General features: G+C 39.0%; 1 protein-coding gene across 1 annotated transcript in view; it reads left to right on the top strand.

Annotated features, from left to right (window-relative positions):
• syd (JNK-interacting protein syd) overlaps positions 1-16818 on the top strand; it is a 466678-nt gene that overhangs the window by 74354 nt on the left and 375506 nt on the right. The window contains exon 4 of the mRNA XM_080274254.1: positions 1093-1291. Coding sequence (XP_080130380.1) covers positions 1093-1291 — 199 coding nt within the window. The remainder of the gene's footprint in view (positions 1-1092; positions 1292-16818) is intronic.

The following is a 16818-nucleotide window of genomic DNA, read 5'->3' on the forward strand; positions in this document are numbered from 1 at the left end:
TTTCATATCTCTGTTTAATATAATTCTTAATACCACCTCATATCTTGATTGTTTCTCTCTCTTTATTGTATTTCTCAAGTACACCACACCACTCATATTTGTATATCAGTATTATCATTCAGTTTATTTAGTACAGTGTTTGGCAGTCATTGTATGAATCTTTTTCTTTCTTTCTTTCTTTATTTATTTATTTTTTTTACTTGTCTGACTCTGGGCAAAGGCTCCAGTACCTATTCCCAAGTCCCAGTAGTCCTCCTTGGGGCCCAGAACTCCTCCTAGATCTCCACATGTCACCACTTTGGCACTAACACTCACCAGCCATATTGAATACATGCTAGGGCTGTCTCATGCAGGACTGGTGTACCGGTATTACCGGGGGTACGTTTATGACATGTCAGCGGGTCATCTGGTAGATCAGAAAAGTCTGCCTTTTTTTTTTTTTAAGAAATTCAAATCCTCAGACAAGTCTGCTTTTTTTTAAAGAAATTCAAATCCTCAAATTGTTCCTTACCCCAGCTGGGATTCGAACCTGGGTCCATTAAGACTGCAGGCCTCCTCTCAAATGTTACTATTTGAATGCAAGAGGTGTCTAAAGGTTATCCATTTAGGTCTCTATGAAAAACACTGCAGGAGTAAAGGAAAGTCTCCTGCAACTTAACAGATGTTGAAGTCCAAGCAACCTAGCCTTGGGCTCATGCCCCAGACCATTTGACACCCTTAGTAGGGATAGTAAGGGGTTGGCCATTACATTTTTTTTTTTTTTTTTTTTTTTTTTTTTTTTTTATGGGGGAAAAAAAAAAAAAAAAAAAAACTGGATCAGAATACCAACCTTGGCTTAATAAAGTCATCAAGCAGAGTTGAAAATGACCTAGTGTCCAAGCCAGCCTTGAGGGATTAGAGTGCTTCAGTCAGCTAAATAAAATCATCTGATGGTGACCATTCTCCTAAAAACATCCATCAGTCATCGAAGCCACAGAGTTATTCATACTGGGAATACAGTAATTTTTTGTTCTACTTGTAGCATAACTTCTTATTGCCCTTTTTGGTGATTATATGTGTACCGTAGGTGTAATGGTTGTATTCATTCACCAGCAAACCGTATGGAGGATAAATCTGAGGAGCTCAAACGAGAGTATTCTAAACTTCATGAGCGGTACACAGAGCTGTTCAAGACGCACATGGACTACCTGGAACGCACCAAAATACTCATGGGCACTGACCGCCTCGACCAGCTCCTTCCTGGACCAGGGGGTGGCAACCGAAACAGGATGTCTGGCTTCAGTCTTGGCAGGTCTGTGTTCCTAGTTTTCTTACTTAATTATTTATATTTGGTTGATTGGTTTATAATAGTAATTTGCCATCTTATTGATTTCATTGTTAGTTCCTAGTGAACAAAATAATTTGCGGTACAGTATTTGTACTAATCAGTACATATACTGGTACATCACAAACTCTTGTACCATGGATGGTCTCTGTTCATAAAACATTTTGGATTCCTGCAGTCTAATACATGGCCATGTCATGTATTATAATTTACTGATAAATGTAATGCAAAATACAGCCATTAACAAAGTTAATTGGTGAGAGATGAATGCAACTGAAAGTACATATTAGGTCACTTTTTTTTTTTTCTTAAGATACAAGTAACTGATATGTAAGCTATGTTTTACACATTGAATATAATACATTTCTGGATAAAGAAATACCTCTGTATGAACAAGCAGACATTTATTGTATTTTATTAAAATTCAGAGGTTTGTGTTGTAGCATTTATATCAGTTTAAAAAAATGTGAAGGTGTACCTTTATTTATATATTATGTTGTGTATGCCCACAGGGTGATTGTTTTGTCAAGAACAATACTGTATTTTACACTTTATGCGAGGCAGGTATCATGGAGCATAGTTGTCACAGTTATGATGCACATTAACAGTCTCTTGTTGGCCGGAGTAATTTTTTGCTGTTGATTTTTAAATATTAAGTATCATTTTACACACACATACACTGATTACCACCTCTATGTCCACTTTATATTTGTTGTCTGCCTGGTAACCACTTCACTGTGAGTGACACCCCACTTTAAAAAAAAAAAAAAAAAAAAAAAAAAAAAAAAAAAAAACTTGGTAATCTTGTGAAATGTATGGGTGTGAGGCTAGGTTTTTGTTGTTCAGAATATTGAAGGCGACATTATATAAATGAATAATTTCGTGTTGCATGTTATTGATTTTAATCATTATGCACTTGGCTTGTAGCCTTCATTCTGACTGGTGCCTTAGATTGCTAGACAACCTGGTGCTTCTAAGCTTAATAAAATTACTTGGCATTAGCAAGACTATATTATTGACTGTCAGTCCTTACCTCTCCCACCCAGCCACATGCTATTGATTGGTTTTTAAGCATGCCCATTTTATGCCTTCATTCAGAGGACATTACACTGAGTGACAAGCCAGTTGTTTCCTGTAGCCCTTGAAACTACTGTAGAACCAGCAGATGGATGCTTGGTAGCCTTGTGGGTTAAGGCACTGCAACCAAATGTGATCTTAAGGGTTAAATCTGAGGAAGGTTGTTGTTGCTCCATAATGTTGCTCAGGGAAAAATGACTGGTCTTTTATGAACTTAGTAGTCTGACCCCAGGCCTCTACACTTGTAACGGGGCAGTCGTGGTTAGAGTGATGGATGAATGAATGAAAGAACATCTCACTTCTGATGCAGTCCATGGTGAAAGAAGAGACAGTAAGACAGAGGCATCTGTAATCTCTTTAGTAGCCTAGCCATTCTTATTGTGGTAGTATGCATTTTGATATTCAGATTAGTCCTGTGAGTAATAAAGTTCAAAGTTCAAGCAGATTGTATTTTGTATTTCAGTAATGCAATATCTGATGTCACAGGTGCTGAAGGGAATCTACATGTGGTGGCACTGTACAGCTTGGGTGGAGAAAGAGCATTGTCCACCTGGGAGCCAAACCTCCCCATATTTCCTTGCACCTAGCTTTGGGAAGGACCTTAGTCTGACCCTGATGAGGTGTTGTCTACAGAAGGAGGTGCTGGATCCCTACACAGTGTATATACTGTACTGTACCTGTGGGACATCCCAGCAGGAGCAATTGCTTACCTGTTGTCAGTGGATAGACTTGGCAAGACAAAATTGGGTTAAACAACAACACCCTAATGTCACCTGTGACAGATCTTGAAATTCAGTCATTTTAAGTAACTGTTTTGCAATACAAATGGCAACTGTTGTGGTTGCTGCTGTGGAACCTTGGTCTGTCTGACCAAGCAGGCCCATCAACCACAGACAAGTAACTGCCCCCTGCAGAACCATCTTGAGCAGTGAATTGATGTTCGCTTGTGGCAGACAGCTCCTTGTGACACTAAGACGCAGAGAAGAGTGTGGAGGTTTGGTGCCTGGATGGGCATTGCATTTCATCTCCGCCTTGCTAACAGGACACTATAGTGGGCCCCAGTTATTTGATTATAGAGTTTCATGGGTCACAGGAAACCATAAGGCTTGTCACTCAATGTAGATTCACCCGAAGTGGAAATGAGAGCAATAAAATGTGACAAAAAGGTTGAGAGAAATGGGAAGAAAGGAGAGCAGAGACAGTAAAAGAATGATTGAGGTGAAGGAAGAAGTAGGCAGCACTACATCAAGTGGGTGAATGATGGTCACCGCCACCAACCACCATCATCATCGCTGATGAATTCAGTAAGATTAATGTATTGTTTGGTGATGGGAGTGGACATACTGGTGATGTAGAGTGTTGTACTATACAGGTAAAAATTATCCTGATTTATTTTGCATCTGGCATCACTGCTGTATTAGTGTTCATAGTTAAATTTATTCAGCCAACCCCTTCACTACTAAATGCCTCTGAAGCCTTTTTCTGTATGGTTGCATACTTTCAATTTCTTGTGGTTACCTCCTGATGATTATATTTAACCGTGGAAGCATCTCTTGGCAGTTATGTTAGAAACTTCAGCATATCCATTAAATTCCTCCAGATATGTTACTTAGTAAAGCAGGCAAGAGGTAGGTACATTTAAATGAAAAATATCCTTAAGCTAAAGGGGTTAAAGTGAATAGAATCATCCAGCATTAGTACTTCATAAAGGACATCATGAAACTAGAGTATGGTATTTAATGGAGAGTGTTTCTCATGTCTTTAATACTAGAGGTCATCCTAAGCTGAATAAAATCATTTGGTGGAAGGAAGAATGAATGAGAGAGGTTTTGGTACTGGAGGGGTGATCAGGCAACTTACTGCTACAGTATGATTTACTGTCATGTTTTCATTGGCACTTAGCAGTTATATAAGAGCTTATTATTTTTTCATTATTGATCATTTCATCTGTTTGTAGGATATGTCAGTTACATCATATTATTTCACTGGTCATTTGTTCTGTAGTGCCAGATTTATTATTATGCAGTATTGTATTGCATTCACTACTTTTTTTTTAATGATTTCAGTGCCACCTTCTTAAAACTGGTTAGTCAATATATATATATATATATATATATATATATATATATATATATATATATATATATATATATATATATATATATATATATATATATATATATATATATATATATATATATATATATATATATATATATATATATATATATATATATATGTATATATATATATATATATATATATATATATATATATATATATATATATATATATATATATATATATATATATATATATATACATACATATATATATATATATATATATATATATATATATATATATATATATATATATATATATATATATATATATATATATATATATATATATATATATTTCACTTTTTTTATGATTTCAGTGCCACCTTCTTAAAACTGGTTATTCAGTATATATATATATATATATATATATATATATAGATAGATAGATACACACACACACAGACAGTATACAGTATTAGGATTCTAGAATCTGGATTTCAGAGTTCAAAGTGATACCTTAAACAGAAAATAGTGATTTCTGTATTTGCATTGGCAAAATTTTTGAATGATATTACCATGGTCATCATGAAATAAAGCTCTGACAAACAAAATATAATGATAATAGTGAAGTAGAATCTGGATTTCAGAGTGATACCTTAAACAGGAAACTGATTTCTGTGTTTGCATTGGTGTAATTTTTTAATGAATTTACCATGGTCATCATGAAATAAAGCACAGGCGAACGAAATATAATGATAAGAGTAAAACTGATAGTGTGCAGGTTGGGCATGACTTCTTGATAAAAGTAACTGAGCAGCATCTTATCTACCCTCATCTGATTTGCGGTTTTATCATTTTCGAAACTTTAATTCAGAGCTCTGGAGACTTCTTTATAACCATTAGATTGTGATAGGGTATGCCTAAGCTCCATCTGGACAAAATTGATGATATTAACCCATTCACTGTGTCAGTGTTTGTTTACATCTACATCCTGTGTACGGCAGTTTTCAAATATTTAGAAAAAAATATTAAAAGAAAAATAATATTGTCAAAAGATAGAGAAAAAAGTCCCGAGTTCAGTGGTATATAACACAATATAGCAAACAGAAAAACTACCTCTGAAACAGGTTTGTGAAATAATAAATATTCTCTGTGCGGTGGTGCCAGGCGAACTATGTGTTGTGGTTGCACTGTGTCGTCAGTGTCCGTATTGCGAGCATATAAGGTGTAAAACAGCATCTGAACCATCACTGTCATCATTTAACAATGTATCACTATCATCACTGCACTCATCTAGAGGTTTCATCCAATATTTGCTTGGGCTACTGCTAGTGGCGGCATGGAGAAGTTTTCATACCATTACCTTCAGCATTTTGTAGATGACTGAGCTGAGCTCTGCTTCTCATAAAAATGCATAATCTATGAATGACAATATTGTATAGGGTGCCATGAAATGCTAGCTGATTTATTTTGTGCCATTACTGATGGCGGAATTTTTGAAAGCAGGAAATCATACTGTATATGAGACAGCCGCAGTCAGAGCCATTTGGACTCAGATATTATAGATGATACAGCCGCAGTTAATGGGTTAAGAATCAGATGCTGTAGTTAAGAATTGCCTCATCAGGGAGTTAACATTGTTTTTGTTAAATTTGCATTGTAAACTTGTTTTGAAAATACCAATAATAAAGCTTAGGAACAAATGAGAAATACACAACAAAACATTTTTCCCCTATCCATCATATAACCTGTCAGAGGAAATCTAGCATAGATTATTTTATTGTTATTACTGTGTGTTAATGTCAGCATAGAAAGGCAGATGTATTATGCACTGTTTTGTCCATGTGGCAGATTATACTTTATTAGTTTTAAGAAGGTGATGCACACTACAGGGTATAGGAAGTCACTGTGAAGGAGAAGACATTGCCACACCACATTCTGCCATACTTCACTCCACTGCACAGTACACAGTAGCTCATTTGATCTCATCTGAGAAGAAAAGAGCCATAAGCTGTTAAAGTTGGCAGCTGATTGGTCGTCTGAGTGTATTCATTGTTAACGACGCATTTTAAATTACTTTTATTACTGTATAAGGGTTACAGTAACCGCTTGATAAGAAGGTTGCCCGACTAAAATATTATATAATGTCATTTGCATAGATTAATTTAAAAACAGGACCTTACAAAGTTTATCAGATGGTGTAGATGTGTGTGAAACTGTGAATTTTCAGAACTAATATAGACACATCCAGATAAAGTTTTACCACTACCTTGATTTTTTCCCATTTCAGGCAAATTAAGGTAAATTTTATTACAGGAACCTTAAGTAAAATTAACCTATTAAAATATCAAAATTCCTTTGAAAAATGACTGGTAGACACAGGTGAAGAAACTACAGTGGGGTTCCCCAATATGCGGGATCTCAATATGTGAACTCGACTAAGAAAAAAATAAATTCTTTAATGTGCGAAATGCGATTCTAAAATCCGAATCCGTTGTCTGAAAGCAAGGGAAAAACAGTGTTCCCACTCAAAATGGTAGCATCCGAAGCCACCACCAGAAGGCTAATTGATTTCCTGTCCTTTTCCTCCCTTACGGCATCTCTCATGTCAATTCTCAAGACCCTCTGTCTGTGTCTGCCCCTGCCACGCTCACATATTGTGGTGTTTTTAGCATTGTACAAGACCCACTCTTGCTCACCTGTTACATCATGGCCCTGCCGGTTCATTCCAAGAATAAGAAGAAGATCACTTTGGAGCTGAAATGAAGGTTAAAGAGTTGAAAAAGCAAGGTAAAAGGAATTTAAACATTAGACATGGATATGGCTTAGGTGAATCGACAGTGAGAAATATTCTCATGAACCAGGTGCAGATTTTATGAACTGTCTATACTTCTGGAGGCCAGCAAGTGGTTGGGCACAATAAGGTTGCTAATCTTGCAATTGTACTGATGTAGTGCTACCTGACACACTACATTCACAGTTCTATTATCTTTCTTTGAACAAAAGTCTTTCTTAAAACGGTAGTCAGTTATAGGGAAGTGCTGTTAATGACAAAGGTAGGGTGAGGTGTTGACGATATACATTTATTTCCATTGGTTCAATGGTTCCTAATATGTTAAGTTTCCAATGTGTGGCATATTTTGTTGACCATATTCTGGCATGTTGGGAGACCCCATTGTAATTATGTCATTGTCACTTTTAAATATTCCACAGCCATTACCTCCTCACAGCTCTGTTGTAAGTCATAACTAGATATTTGAAACTATAAAGCTAAAAAACTTAATAATGATGCAGAAGTAGACAGCATAAGGCAAACTGATGTGATAGTGAAATGCTCTGACACAAATTCTGATATTCTTCTGCTTAGTCAGGTGGGACATCCCACAAGCAGCCTACATGATTTTGCAGTAATTACATACAATAGTTCACCTTAATTTGCCTGAATGCATGAAAAATCTAGGTACAATGCTGGTGAAACATTACTTGGGCATGTTTTGATTTGTCCTGAGAACTCTAAATTTCACACGTATCACGCCCATCTGATAAACTTTGTAAGGCCCCATTTTTAAAACCCCTCAGTTGTCACTGGCACTGAATGACGCTTTACCGTATCAGTGCTGGTGATGTCAAATTAATGCGAGTTATAAAAAAAATGCGAATAATTATGGGAAGGGAATGAAGGTCACTGATATGTTTACATGACCCTACTCTACCATCCCAAGCACTCAGGGGGTCACTTCATCTTGGATGTGTGCAGTCCGACCAATTTTTGATTTTTTGTTTATAGCCTAGATTGGTTAGATTTGATGCAAAACTGTTAAAACACATCCAAATTGGTACTCGCAGATCTTGACCGTGCCTATCGGGTGAAATACGCAAGTAAACCCCTTCAACGCCTTTCACTCCATAGGGGACCAGGCAGATTTCTTTGGTGATTGGCCTTGGTATACTGAAGTAAATGCCCTGGTGATGCTCCCAACACGTCGTAGGAGCATGTGATCACTGTACTCGGGCATAGTGATATGCGAGGGCCACAAGTGACACGCGGACACGCGAATGAGAGACACTTTTCTAGCTTATGGCACACATTCTTTGCGTCTGTTATCTCACTGAAGCACACTTATTCACTAACATTGTCACTGATTTATGACTATTTACACATACTGGTGTCTATTTTCTCACTAGCCACATATTTATGGCATCTCTTTTGCACACATGTGATAATTTATGAGGCATCTACTTTGCAGAAACCACACTATGCATCTTTTTTTTAGTAACAACACTGACATATATACAAACACTGTCTTTGAATTATGGCACTGTCGTTGAATTTTTTATACACGGTCAAAGCTGACCTGATTCAGGGGCAGGGCGCGCGTGTGGGATGCACTCTGTGTGGCTCATAGTGGTCTCCCTTGACGCGCCACATTGAGAACTGATCGCCAGGTAAATATTTCCCGCCTCAATATATATATATATATATATATATATATATTAATCCTAGGCTGTTTAGGAACTGCTCTGGCACTGCCCACGGCTAACAACATGGACGTTTATGAATGGCTCCGGCAGAAGGGAGATTAATGGCACGTGCGCCATGAGTTTGTGAATTTTCTGCAAATCATTGCGAATCACAGGATAGATTTAGGAAACTAAAAAACACTTGTGCCAGACAATTCTCTTCACACATGTAAGGAAAAGAAATTGATTTTAGTACATGTACTTTGAAAACATGGTCATGTGTCCAACCAAGGGAGGGCACTAATTTCTGCAGGCGCAGCCATCGAGGGGCTAATCTGTGCAAATAACTATATATATTTTATTTTGGCAATCTTACTGTCAAATGGTTATTTTAACCCTTATTATAAAACTAATTTAAAATGTGTCATTAATAATGAATGCACTCAGACAACCAATCAGCTGCCAGCTTTAAAAGCTTATGGGTCTTCTCCTCTCAGATGAGGTGAATAGGCTATATCACACTTCGTACTGCAGTGTTTCACTTTCACACTAGCATATTACATACTTCCACATCTAGCACAAACTCAGTGCTTCTATGCCACACAGCCATAACACACACACACACACACACACACACACACACACACACACACACACACACACACACCGCTCGCTGGTGCACACCACTCACTGGTGCAGTGGTAACGTTCCCGCTTGCCAACTGGTGGACGGGAGTTCGCGCCTCGCTCAGGTTGCGAAAAGTTTCACTGACGAAGTGGGTGGTTACTGTCCCCCTTGAGCAAGGGGACGGGTGTGTGCGTGTGTGAAGGTCACAGCCTTGCCCTTAGATCGGACTATATGAGCTCTCAGCTCCCTTCCGGGAAGGTAAAAGCTGACCATCACGACCATCAAGTGATCCTGACCGACCCGGTGAATTACACACACACACACACACACACACACACTCACTCACTCGCTCACTCACTCACTCACATACACACACACACACACACACACACACACACACCTCACAGTTGGACCACATACTACTTGTCACATCTCACACTGCCACATTTCATGTCTCCTACTACACTAGGACTGTTCTGATATCCTGTGCATAGTTTTGTCAACATTAGCCTGTTCAAGTACGGTACTAAGAATATCTAGGATGCTTGTAATCATGTTTGTTGCATTGTATCTTGACTGCCACTGTGACAATTGTTTCTTTGTGCTGTAAACTCTTGGACTAATATGAGGTAAGAGTGTGTGTCCTGTTGCTTGATTGGTCGCAGAAATATAAAAATTGCATGTAATAGGGTGTTTAGTGGTTAGGCTAGTATTTCAGGTCAGTTGTTGCATGACCACATTTTTCTTTGTAGCACTGGATACACAAAAATTGTATTTATACTGGAATATATTCTTAATGTCTTAATCACATAAGGTGGTATTTCTAGAAAATCTGATTCATAAGAGGTTAATGCATTGAGCTTAAGAAATGGGAATAGCGTTAAACATTTAATGTGCTATTATCTTATCACAGTTAAAATGAAGATCTGAGCAAAGCATGAGCATTACAACTATTAGAAGAGTTAGACTTTGCTGATGTATGCCCTTCTTTCTGGTTTGAAACTCAAGCATTGAGATAAATAGGGAGTGGGTGGGGGAGAGTTATGTTTCACATAATTTCATTTTGCTTATCTGGGAGACCTGTTGTAAGTCATTTCATTGAGCCACTCTGTTTCATTATAGAGCAATAAATAGGTTAAAGTGCTGAGTGGCAATTACAGGTAGTGTGCAGTGCCCCTCTGGTTAAATGTTGAGCAGTAAATAATTGAAATGCTGAGTGGGAAATAGAGCACAGTGACCCTTCAGTATGCACAGGTAAAGCATAAACCTGGGGTTCTGTGCACTCAGGCTGTGCATGCTAACTACTTGAATGCATTATAATAAACTTAATATGCTAACCAGCTATCTGATCTGACCTGAATTTGCATCCTAAAATCCCTCTGACCCCAGCTAGATTATATATAGGCTTCCTAAGAGTATAGCCTGCTGGATAGAAGTACAGCAGACATAAGTAAGTGATATGAAAGACGCTTGAAGGAAGAAAACAAAAGTTGAAAAAAAACACACACAATAGACCCAGCTTACTTGCTACATACCTTCTTTGACTCCAGCTAGACAACAGATATGGTTCCCAGGAGCATAGCCTGCTGTTTAGAGGTAAAGCAGACATGAGATTTTTTTTTTTCAGTGGGGAAAAAATAACCAAGCAAGCACTTTCACCCATGAGAAACCCCTTCCATATTATGGGACTGAGCTCAGTTATGCTCATGGCATGCTTGTTTTATACATAATGATGATGATAATACTGTAATGATAATGATAATAATTTTCATTTTTGAAGGCTCCAACATACATGCATGCATTAGCCTTGGTCACTTGATGGCGGCTCTTCATGCTGCTCGATCTCTGGCAGGTTCTCTGTTTAGTACCTTAACCCTGAGGTCACACTCAGTGACCTCATCCTTGGTCTTTTTCAGTCTACCTTTCACTACCCTACCCCCAACATTACCACTTCTCACTTTCTGCACCCAGTTATAATCTCCCATCCTCTGCACATGCCCAGACCATCTCAATCTACCTCTCCTCATCACAACACCAATGCACTCCAGTCTCATCCTACCTCTCAATTCTTCCATCGTAAACCTCGCCCCCCCCCCCCTAGGCTTTTCACTCAAGGATGCACTGCACATCCACCTAATCATTGCCATTTCTGAACGATTGAGCTTGCAAATATCCTCTTCCTTTACCGCTCAGGACTTCCTACCATACAGCATTACACTCCTAACTCATGCTGCATACAAAGATCCCTTAGGACAGAGGTAGAGTCCTCTCAGTATCAGGAGAGGCAACAGGTCCCTGAATTTCTTCCAACCACTCCTCACTCTCAACACAGAGCTAGCTCCTGCCCCACTTCCCGCACACAACATGTTTCCCAAATAGCAAAACTCTTCCACATACTCAAGAGACTCACTGGCAAGTTCAGTCTTTTCATGCCTGGCAATGTTCACATGCCCTACCCATCACACCTCATACATGAAATCAGCATTATCTTGCAGTCTGCCTCTAATATTACTACATCTCATATGCACCCATTTATCACAAACTGCACAAGATGAAGTTACTTCTCACGCACATGGCCACTCTCGCTCTTCTTTGACAGTACCGCCCCCAACCCTAGATACCATCACTTGTTTTATGTCCATTTACTCTTAAACCCTTGTTCTGTATATCATCTCTCCTCTTCCAAAATCTTTCCTCCTCCTTCCATTTATTTTCTGCAGTCAACACCAAATCATCAGCATACAACATCTCCCACATTTCTGTAGTCATGTGAGAGGGCTTCAAGTACCATGATAAATGACAAGGGGCTCAAGACTGACCCCTGATGCACATCAACATTCACGGAAAACTCACCATTTAAATCTCCGTTCATCTTTACCTGGCTGTGAGCCCCCACGTACATGGCTATAATGACCCTAACTGCCCGCTCCTCGATCCCAAGCTTTCTCATTGCCTACTTCACCACCTTCCTAGGGACTCTGTCAAAGCTTTCTCCAAATCAGCGAAAACAAAGTGGTTCCCTTTTCTTTGCTATATATTTTTCCTGAAGCTGTCGAACAATGAATATGGCATCAGTGGTCCCTTTGCCTGGTATCAACTCAAACCTTATTAATATTCTCTCCTTCTCTTATCATACCTTCTAGAACTCTCTCCATTACCTTCCTTATCTGGTCTAAAAGCTGTATACCTCTTATAATTTCCTCTTGCCAGGGCATCACCCTTCCCCATTACACATTTACAGTTACAGTCTTCAGCTAGTCATCTAGGACAACACACTCATATATAATCTTATTTACCAGGTCATTGGCTAACCTCACTCCTATATCTCTGGAGGCTTTCAACATTCAGCAGTCAACCCAGACACACCTGCTGCCTTCCCCACCTGCATCCTGCCTGTCACCCTGCTCACAGTTGCAGTGTCAATCAAAGACCAAGTGCCAAACACTGGATCTACTGGCTCCAGACTTTCCCTGTCTCAGTCAAACTCCTCATTCAACAACTGCCTGTAATGTTCTCTCTGTACATTTTTAATATCCCCACTGTTCACTGCTACCCTTCCTTCATCATTCTTCACACACTGCCCATGTATGATGTCCCTATTCTCTCTCTTCCTCTGATTTTCCACCTTAAATATCATATTTTTTTCTTTCCACACGATGTAGGTTATCAAGTAAAAGTCTCTGTGACTCAGACTTCGCCCTGTATACCTCTTTTCTAGCCTTATGCTTGACAGCCAAGTATTCCTCTTTGTTACCATTTGTCATCCATTCCTGGAAAAGCCATCTTTTCTCCTTACTGCAGCTTCTTCACCCTCAGCCCACCACCAAGTCATTTTATGTCTTGGAGGGCCTCTTGTCCATCCACATACTGAATCAGTAACTTTAAAAAGGTTGCTCTTGAGGGCTCTGTACTGTTCTTTAACACTTCTGTCCACATCTCCCTGTTCATTCACAACTTTCCTCATCACGCTATAGAATGCATCTTTTACTACTTGGTTTTTCAAGTAACACATTTTCCTCCTAGGTGCGTAGGTCCTCCTTTTCATCACCCACTCCTTAAGCACCAAGTCACATATCAAAAACTTGTGTTGCTACAAACATTCCTTGCTTCCTGTATATTTAACATCCCTCACTAGCTTCGTATCAGCCTTCCTGAACAGGAAATAGTCTATCTGGCTGCTGTTTCCCCCAGACTCGTACGTAATCAACCTACTCTCTCCTTTCCTAAAATGTGTGTTGCACGCAGTGATGTACATTGCTTCCCTAAACTCAAGTATCCTTTCTCCCCCCTCAATTCTTGTACTATATGCACATCCCCCATGTATTCCTTCATATCCTTGAGCTGCTTCACCTATATGACCATTTAAATCCCTGTCTAATACTACAGTCTCATCATCCCCCATACCACTTACCACTTGTACTAAGTCATCCCAAAATCTATCCTTCTCTGCCTTATCCAGCCCTGCCTGTGGAGCATATGCCGATATAATTGCAAACATCATCCCACCAAACAAAATTTTCACTACTACAGTATTATCCTGTCACTTACTCTCAAAACATTCATGACATATTCCACCCATTTCTCCCTGACCAATGCACCCACACCACCTTATCCATCTGTCCTAAAACAACATATAGCAACAATCCCTCCCAGCAGTCTTTCTGACTGATCCACCCCCTGTACCGGACTTCTTGCATACATCCCACATCCACCCACTTCCTACCTCAACCACTTCCCCTGCTCTATCTCTCAAACTTCCCACATTCCATGAAGCCACTTTGGTCCCCCTGGGTGATTTAATATCCTCAGGCTTGCTTTGAATTACATTCTTTAACTTGGTCGTAATCAGTAAAATAAGAAGGGGAGAGACATGCCATAGGCCCCACCCACTGCACAGTCCTAGGCCCAGGCAGTGGATCTGGGACCCCTAACCCACCAGCCTTGACCAGTGGCTGTGGTACTGGCTTTGGGGCACCCTGCCAGGACAGCTACAGGGACACCCTCCAAGTGCGCTTTGGGACTGTAACTGCCCCGCCATTATACACCCATTGAAAGGGCAGCTTCCTGGGGTGCTACTCCCAGGTTCAGGCCCTTTTCTATAGGGTGGAAGTGGCAGCTTGGGAACCGCAATGCCCTGTACCCTCTAGCACAGGTTTGAGCCCTATCTCACCCAGGCCTCACAATCTATGCTGGAGGAGCCCTCATCACACCTCCTCTCAAAAGGTTCACCACTAGGTAGTGGGGACAAAGTTTTCTGACCACATGCCCTTGCTGGCATCAATCCCTGTGACACTGTCGTTGTGTGATATGTAAAGCGCATGTGGTGTAGTGTATGAGATAGCTAGAGGAAATGTTTTGGAGAATATGCCTGTCTACACTTCATGTTAGTGTCACACTGAGAAGGTCAGCAGAAGGGGATGGTTAGGTAGCTAGTGAAACAGGAGCTCCAGCTCTCCCTATCACCAGCATTCCAGTTCCCTTTGGGAGTACCACCCTGATTGGGTGGTGCTACAGATCCTCCCTACTACTACTACTACTACTACTACTACCTCTACTTCTACTACTACTACTATTATTACTACTACTACTACACTAATAATAATAATAATAATAATAATCTGGTCATTTGTTTATCAAAAGTGCCATTTCTTCCAGTAAGGAATTCATTAGCACTAGCACACTTTCAACTCTGGGAAAAAAAAAAAATGTGATATCATTCTCATATAAGCATAGTCAGCGGAACTGGCAGCAACTTAAACCCTATAATTGTTTGTAACAGCACCTTTTCCCAGATAATAGCTCCTTGAAAAGAGAAAGGCTTTGAGCTCTTCTTAAAAGAATTAGCAAAAGTCAATTGTCTTACAGGTAATGGCAAGCCATTATACAATTTAGGGGTAGTAGAGGAAAAAGAATGATCAGATAAAGATGACTGGTGAACGGCTCTAGGCTCATCAAGGTGCAAAGGATCCTTTTCATTTCGTAATGTCATACCTGGGTGTGCTAGTGAAAGTCTCAACAATTCAGCAAGATATTTGATTCACCAAACTCAAGAACCTTGCTAGTAGTAAGACACAGTTTAAATTCTATTCTAACCTTTAGTGGCAACTGCTTTTGGCCAATCAATACTGATAATTGACGCACAATGAGCCTACGTACGTGGAAGGGTCACGGTAGCTAGGTAAGCTGCTAGATATTTCAGTGTTGAGAGCTAACCTGAAACATTGTTGATAGTATGCTTTATTGGTGTATGGTATTTGGATACATTTTTTTTTTTATTCTTCTGGAATTTTATAACTACTGGTATTTGACATTTAACTGTGGTGTTTGTTGCTACAGTTCAGCCTCATCCTGTATTGGGTGATAATGGGATTTTAGAAGTTGTACAGTTTTGCTAAGAGAGGTTTGTTATGGTACTTAGTGCACTTATATGAAACAAGTTACATTCATGTCCATATTTATTTTTGCTGACTGTTTCCAGTGATAAGCTAGCCCATCATTGAATGTTAGTTTTACCAAGTGAATGAAAAATATATGATAACATCATTGCTGCAACGACTTACTGCCTGCTTAACATAATTTTCACGTAGTTTGTGGAGAAAATTTTCCTGTTGGTTTTTAGGAATATTCTGTCTTTTTAAAATAGTCAAGAATAGAAGTTTCTGTGTAACATTTTGTGACATTTTTGGTTGACAATCCATTAGTTGTAGAAATGTGTGTGAGCATAGTGTTTTACAACTTTGTACTTTATTTCACTTTCATTGTTGTTTATTTCACTGTTTTCTTTGTTTTTATAAAGCAGACTGGGAAGGCATGTTTTTATAAAGCAGACTGGGAAAGCATATCAGGTTTTGAAAAACACTGCTTTATTTTTGTTTAGAGAAGTACAGTATTTAGTTATCTAATCCATGTCGTCATGTATACGTAGAATTCTTTTTTCACTCGTCTAAGTATTGTTTTAATCATATTTTTTGCTATTTATGCATGTGTTGCCATGGTGAAATGCATTTATTCATCCTGTGTTTGTGTTTCTAATGTCTTGCGTGTTTCCTTGTTTGATGGAGTTATGATAGTAGATATTTTCATTTGCTGTTGATGAGAGCTGCTGGTATATGCAGGCTGAAATTTTTTTGTTTCTCACTTGAGGCAGTTTTTCTTAACTTCATTTTGAGAATCATCCCCAAAGATGAATGAAATAAGACAGGACATCAGTATATTTAGAGGGTTAATACCTAGTTCAACAGTGTTAATAGTTTTGTTCATAGT

This window comes from Coenobita brevimanus, chromosome 57 (genome assembly GCF_032717465.1).
Source record: "Coenobita brevimanus isolate Jiangsu-jjx chromosome 57, ASM3271746v2, whole genome shotgun sequence".
Lineage (NCBI taxonomy): Eukaryota > Metazoa > Arthropoda > Malacostraca > Decapoda > Coenobitidae > Coenobita > Coenobita brevimanus.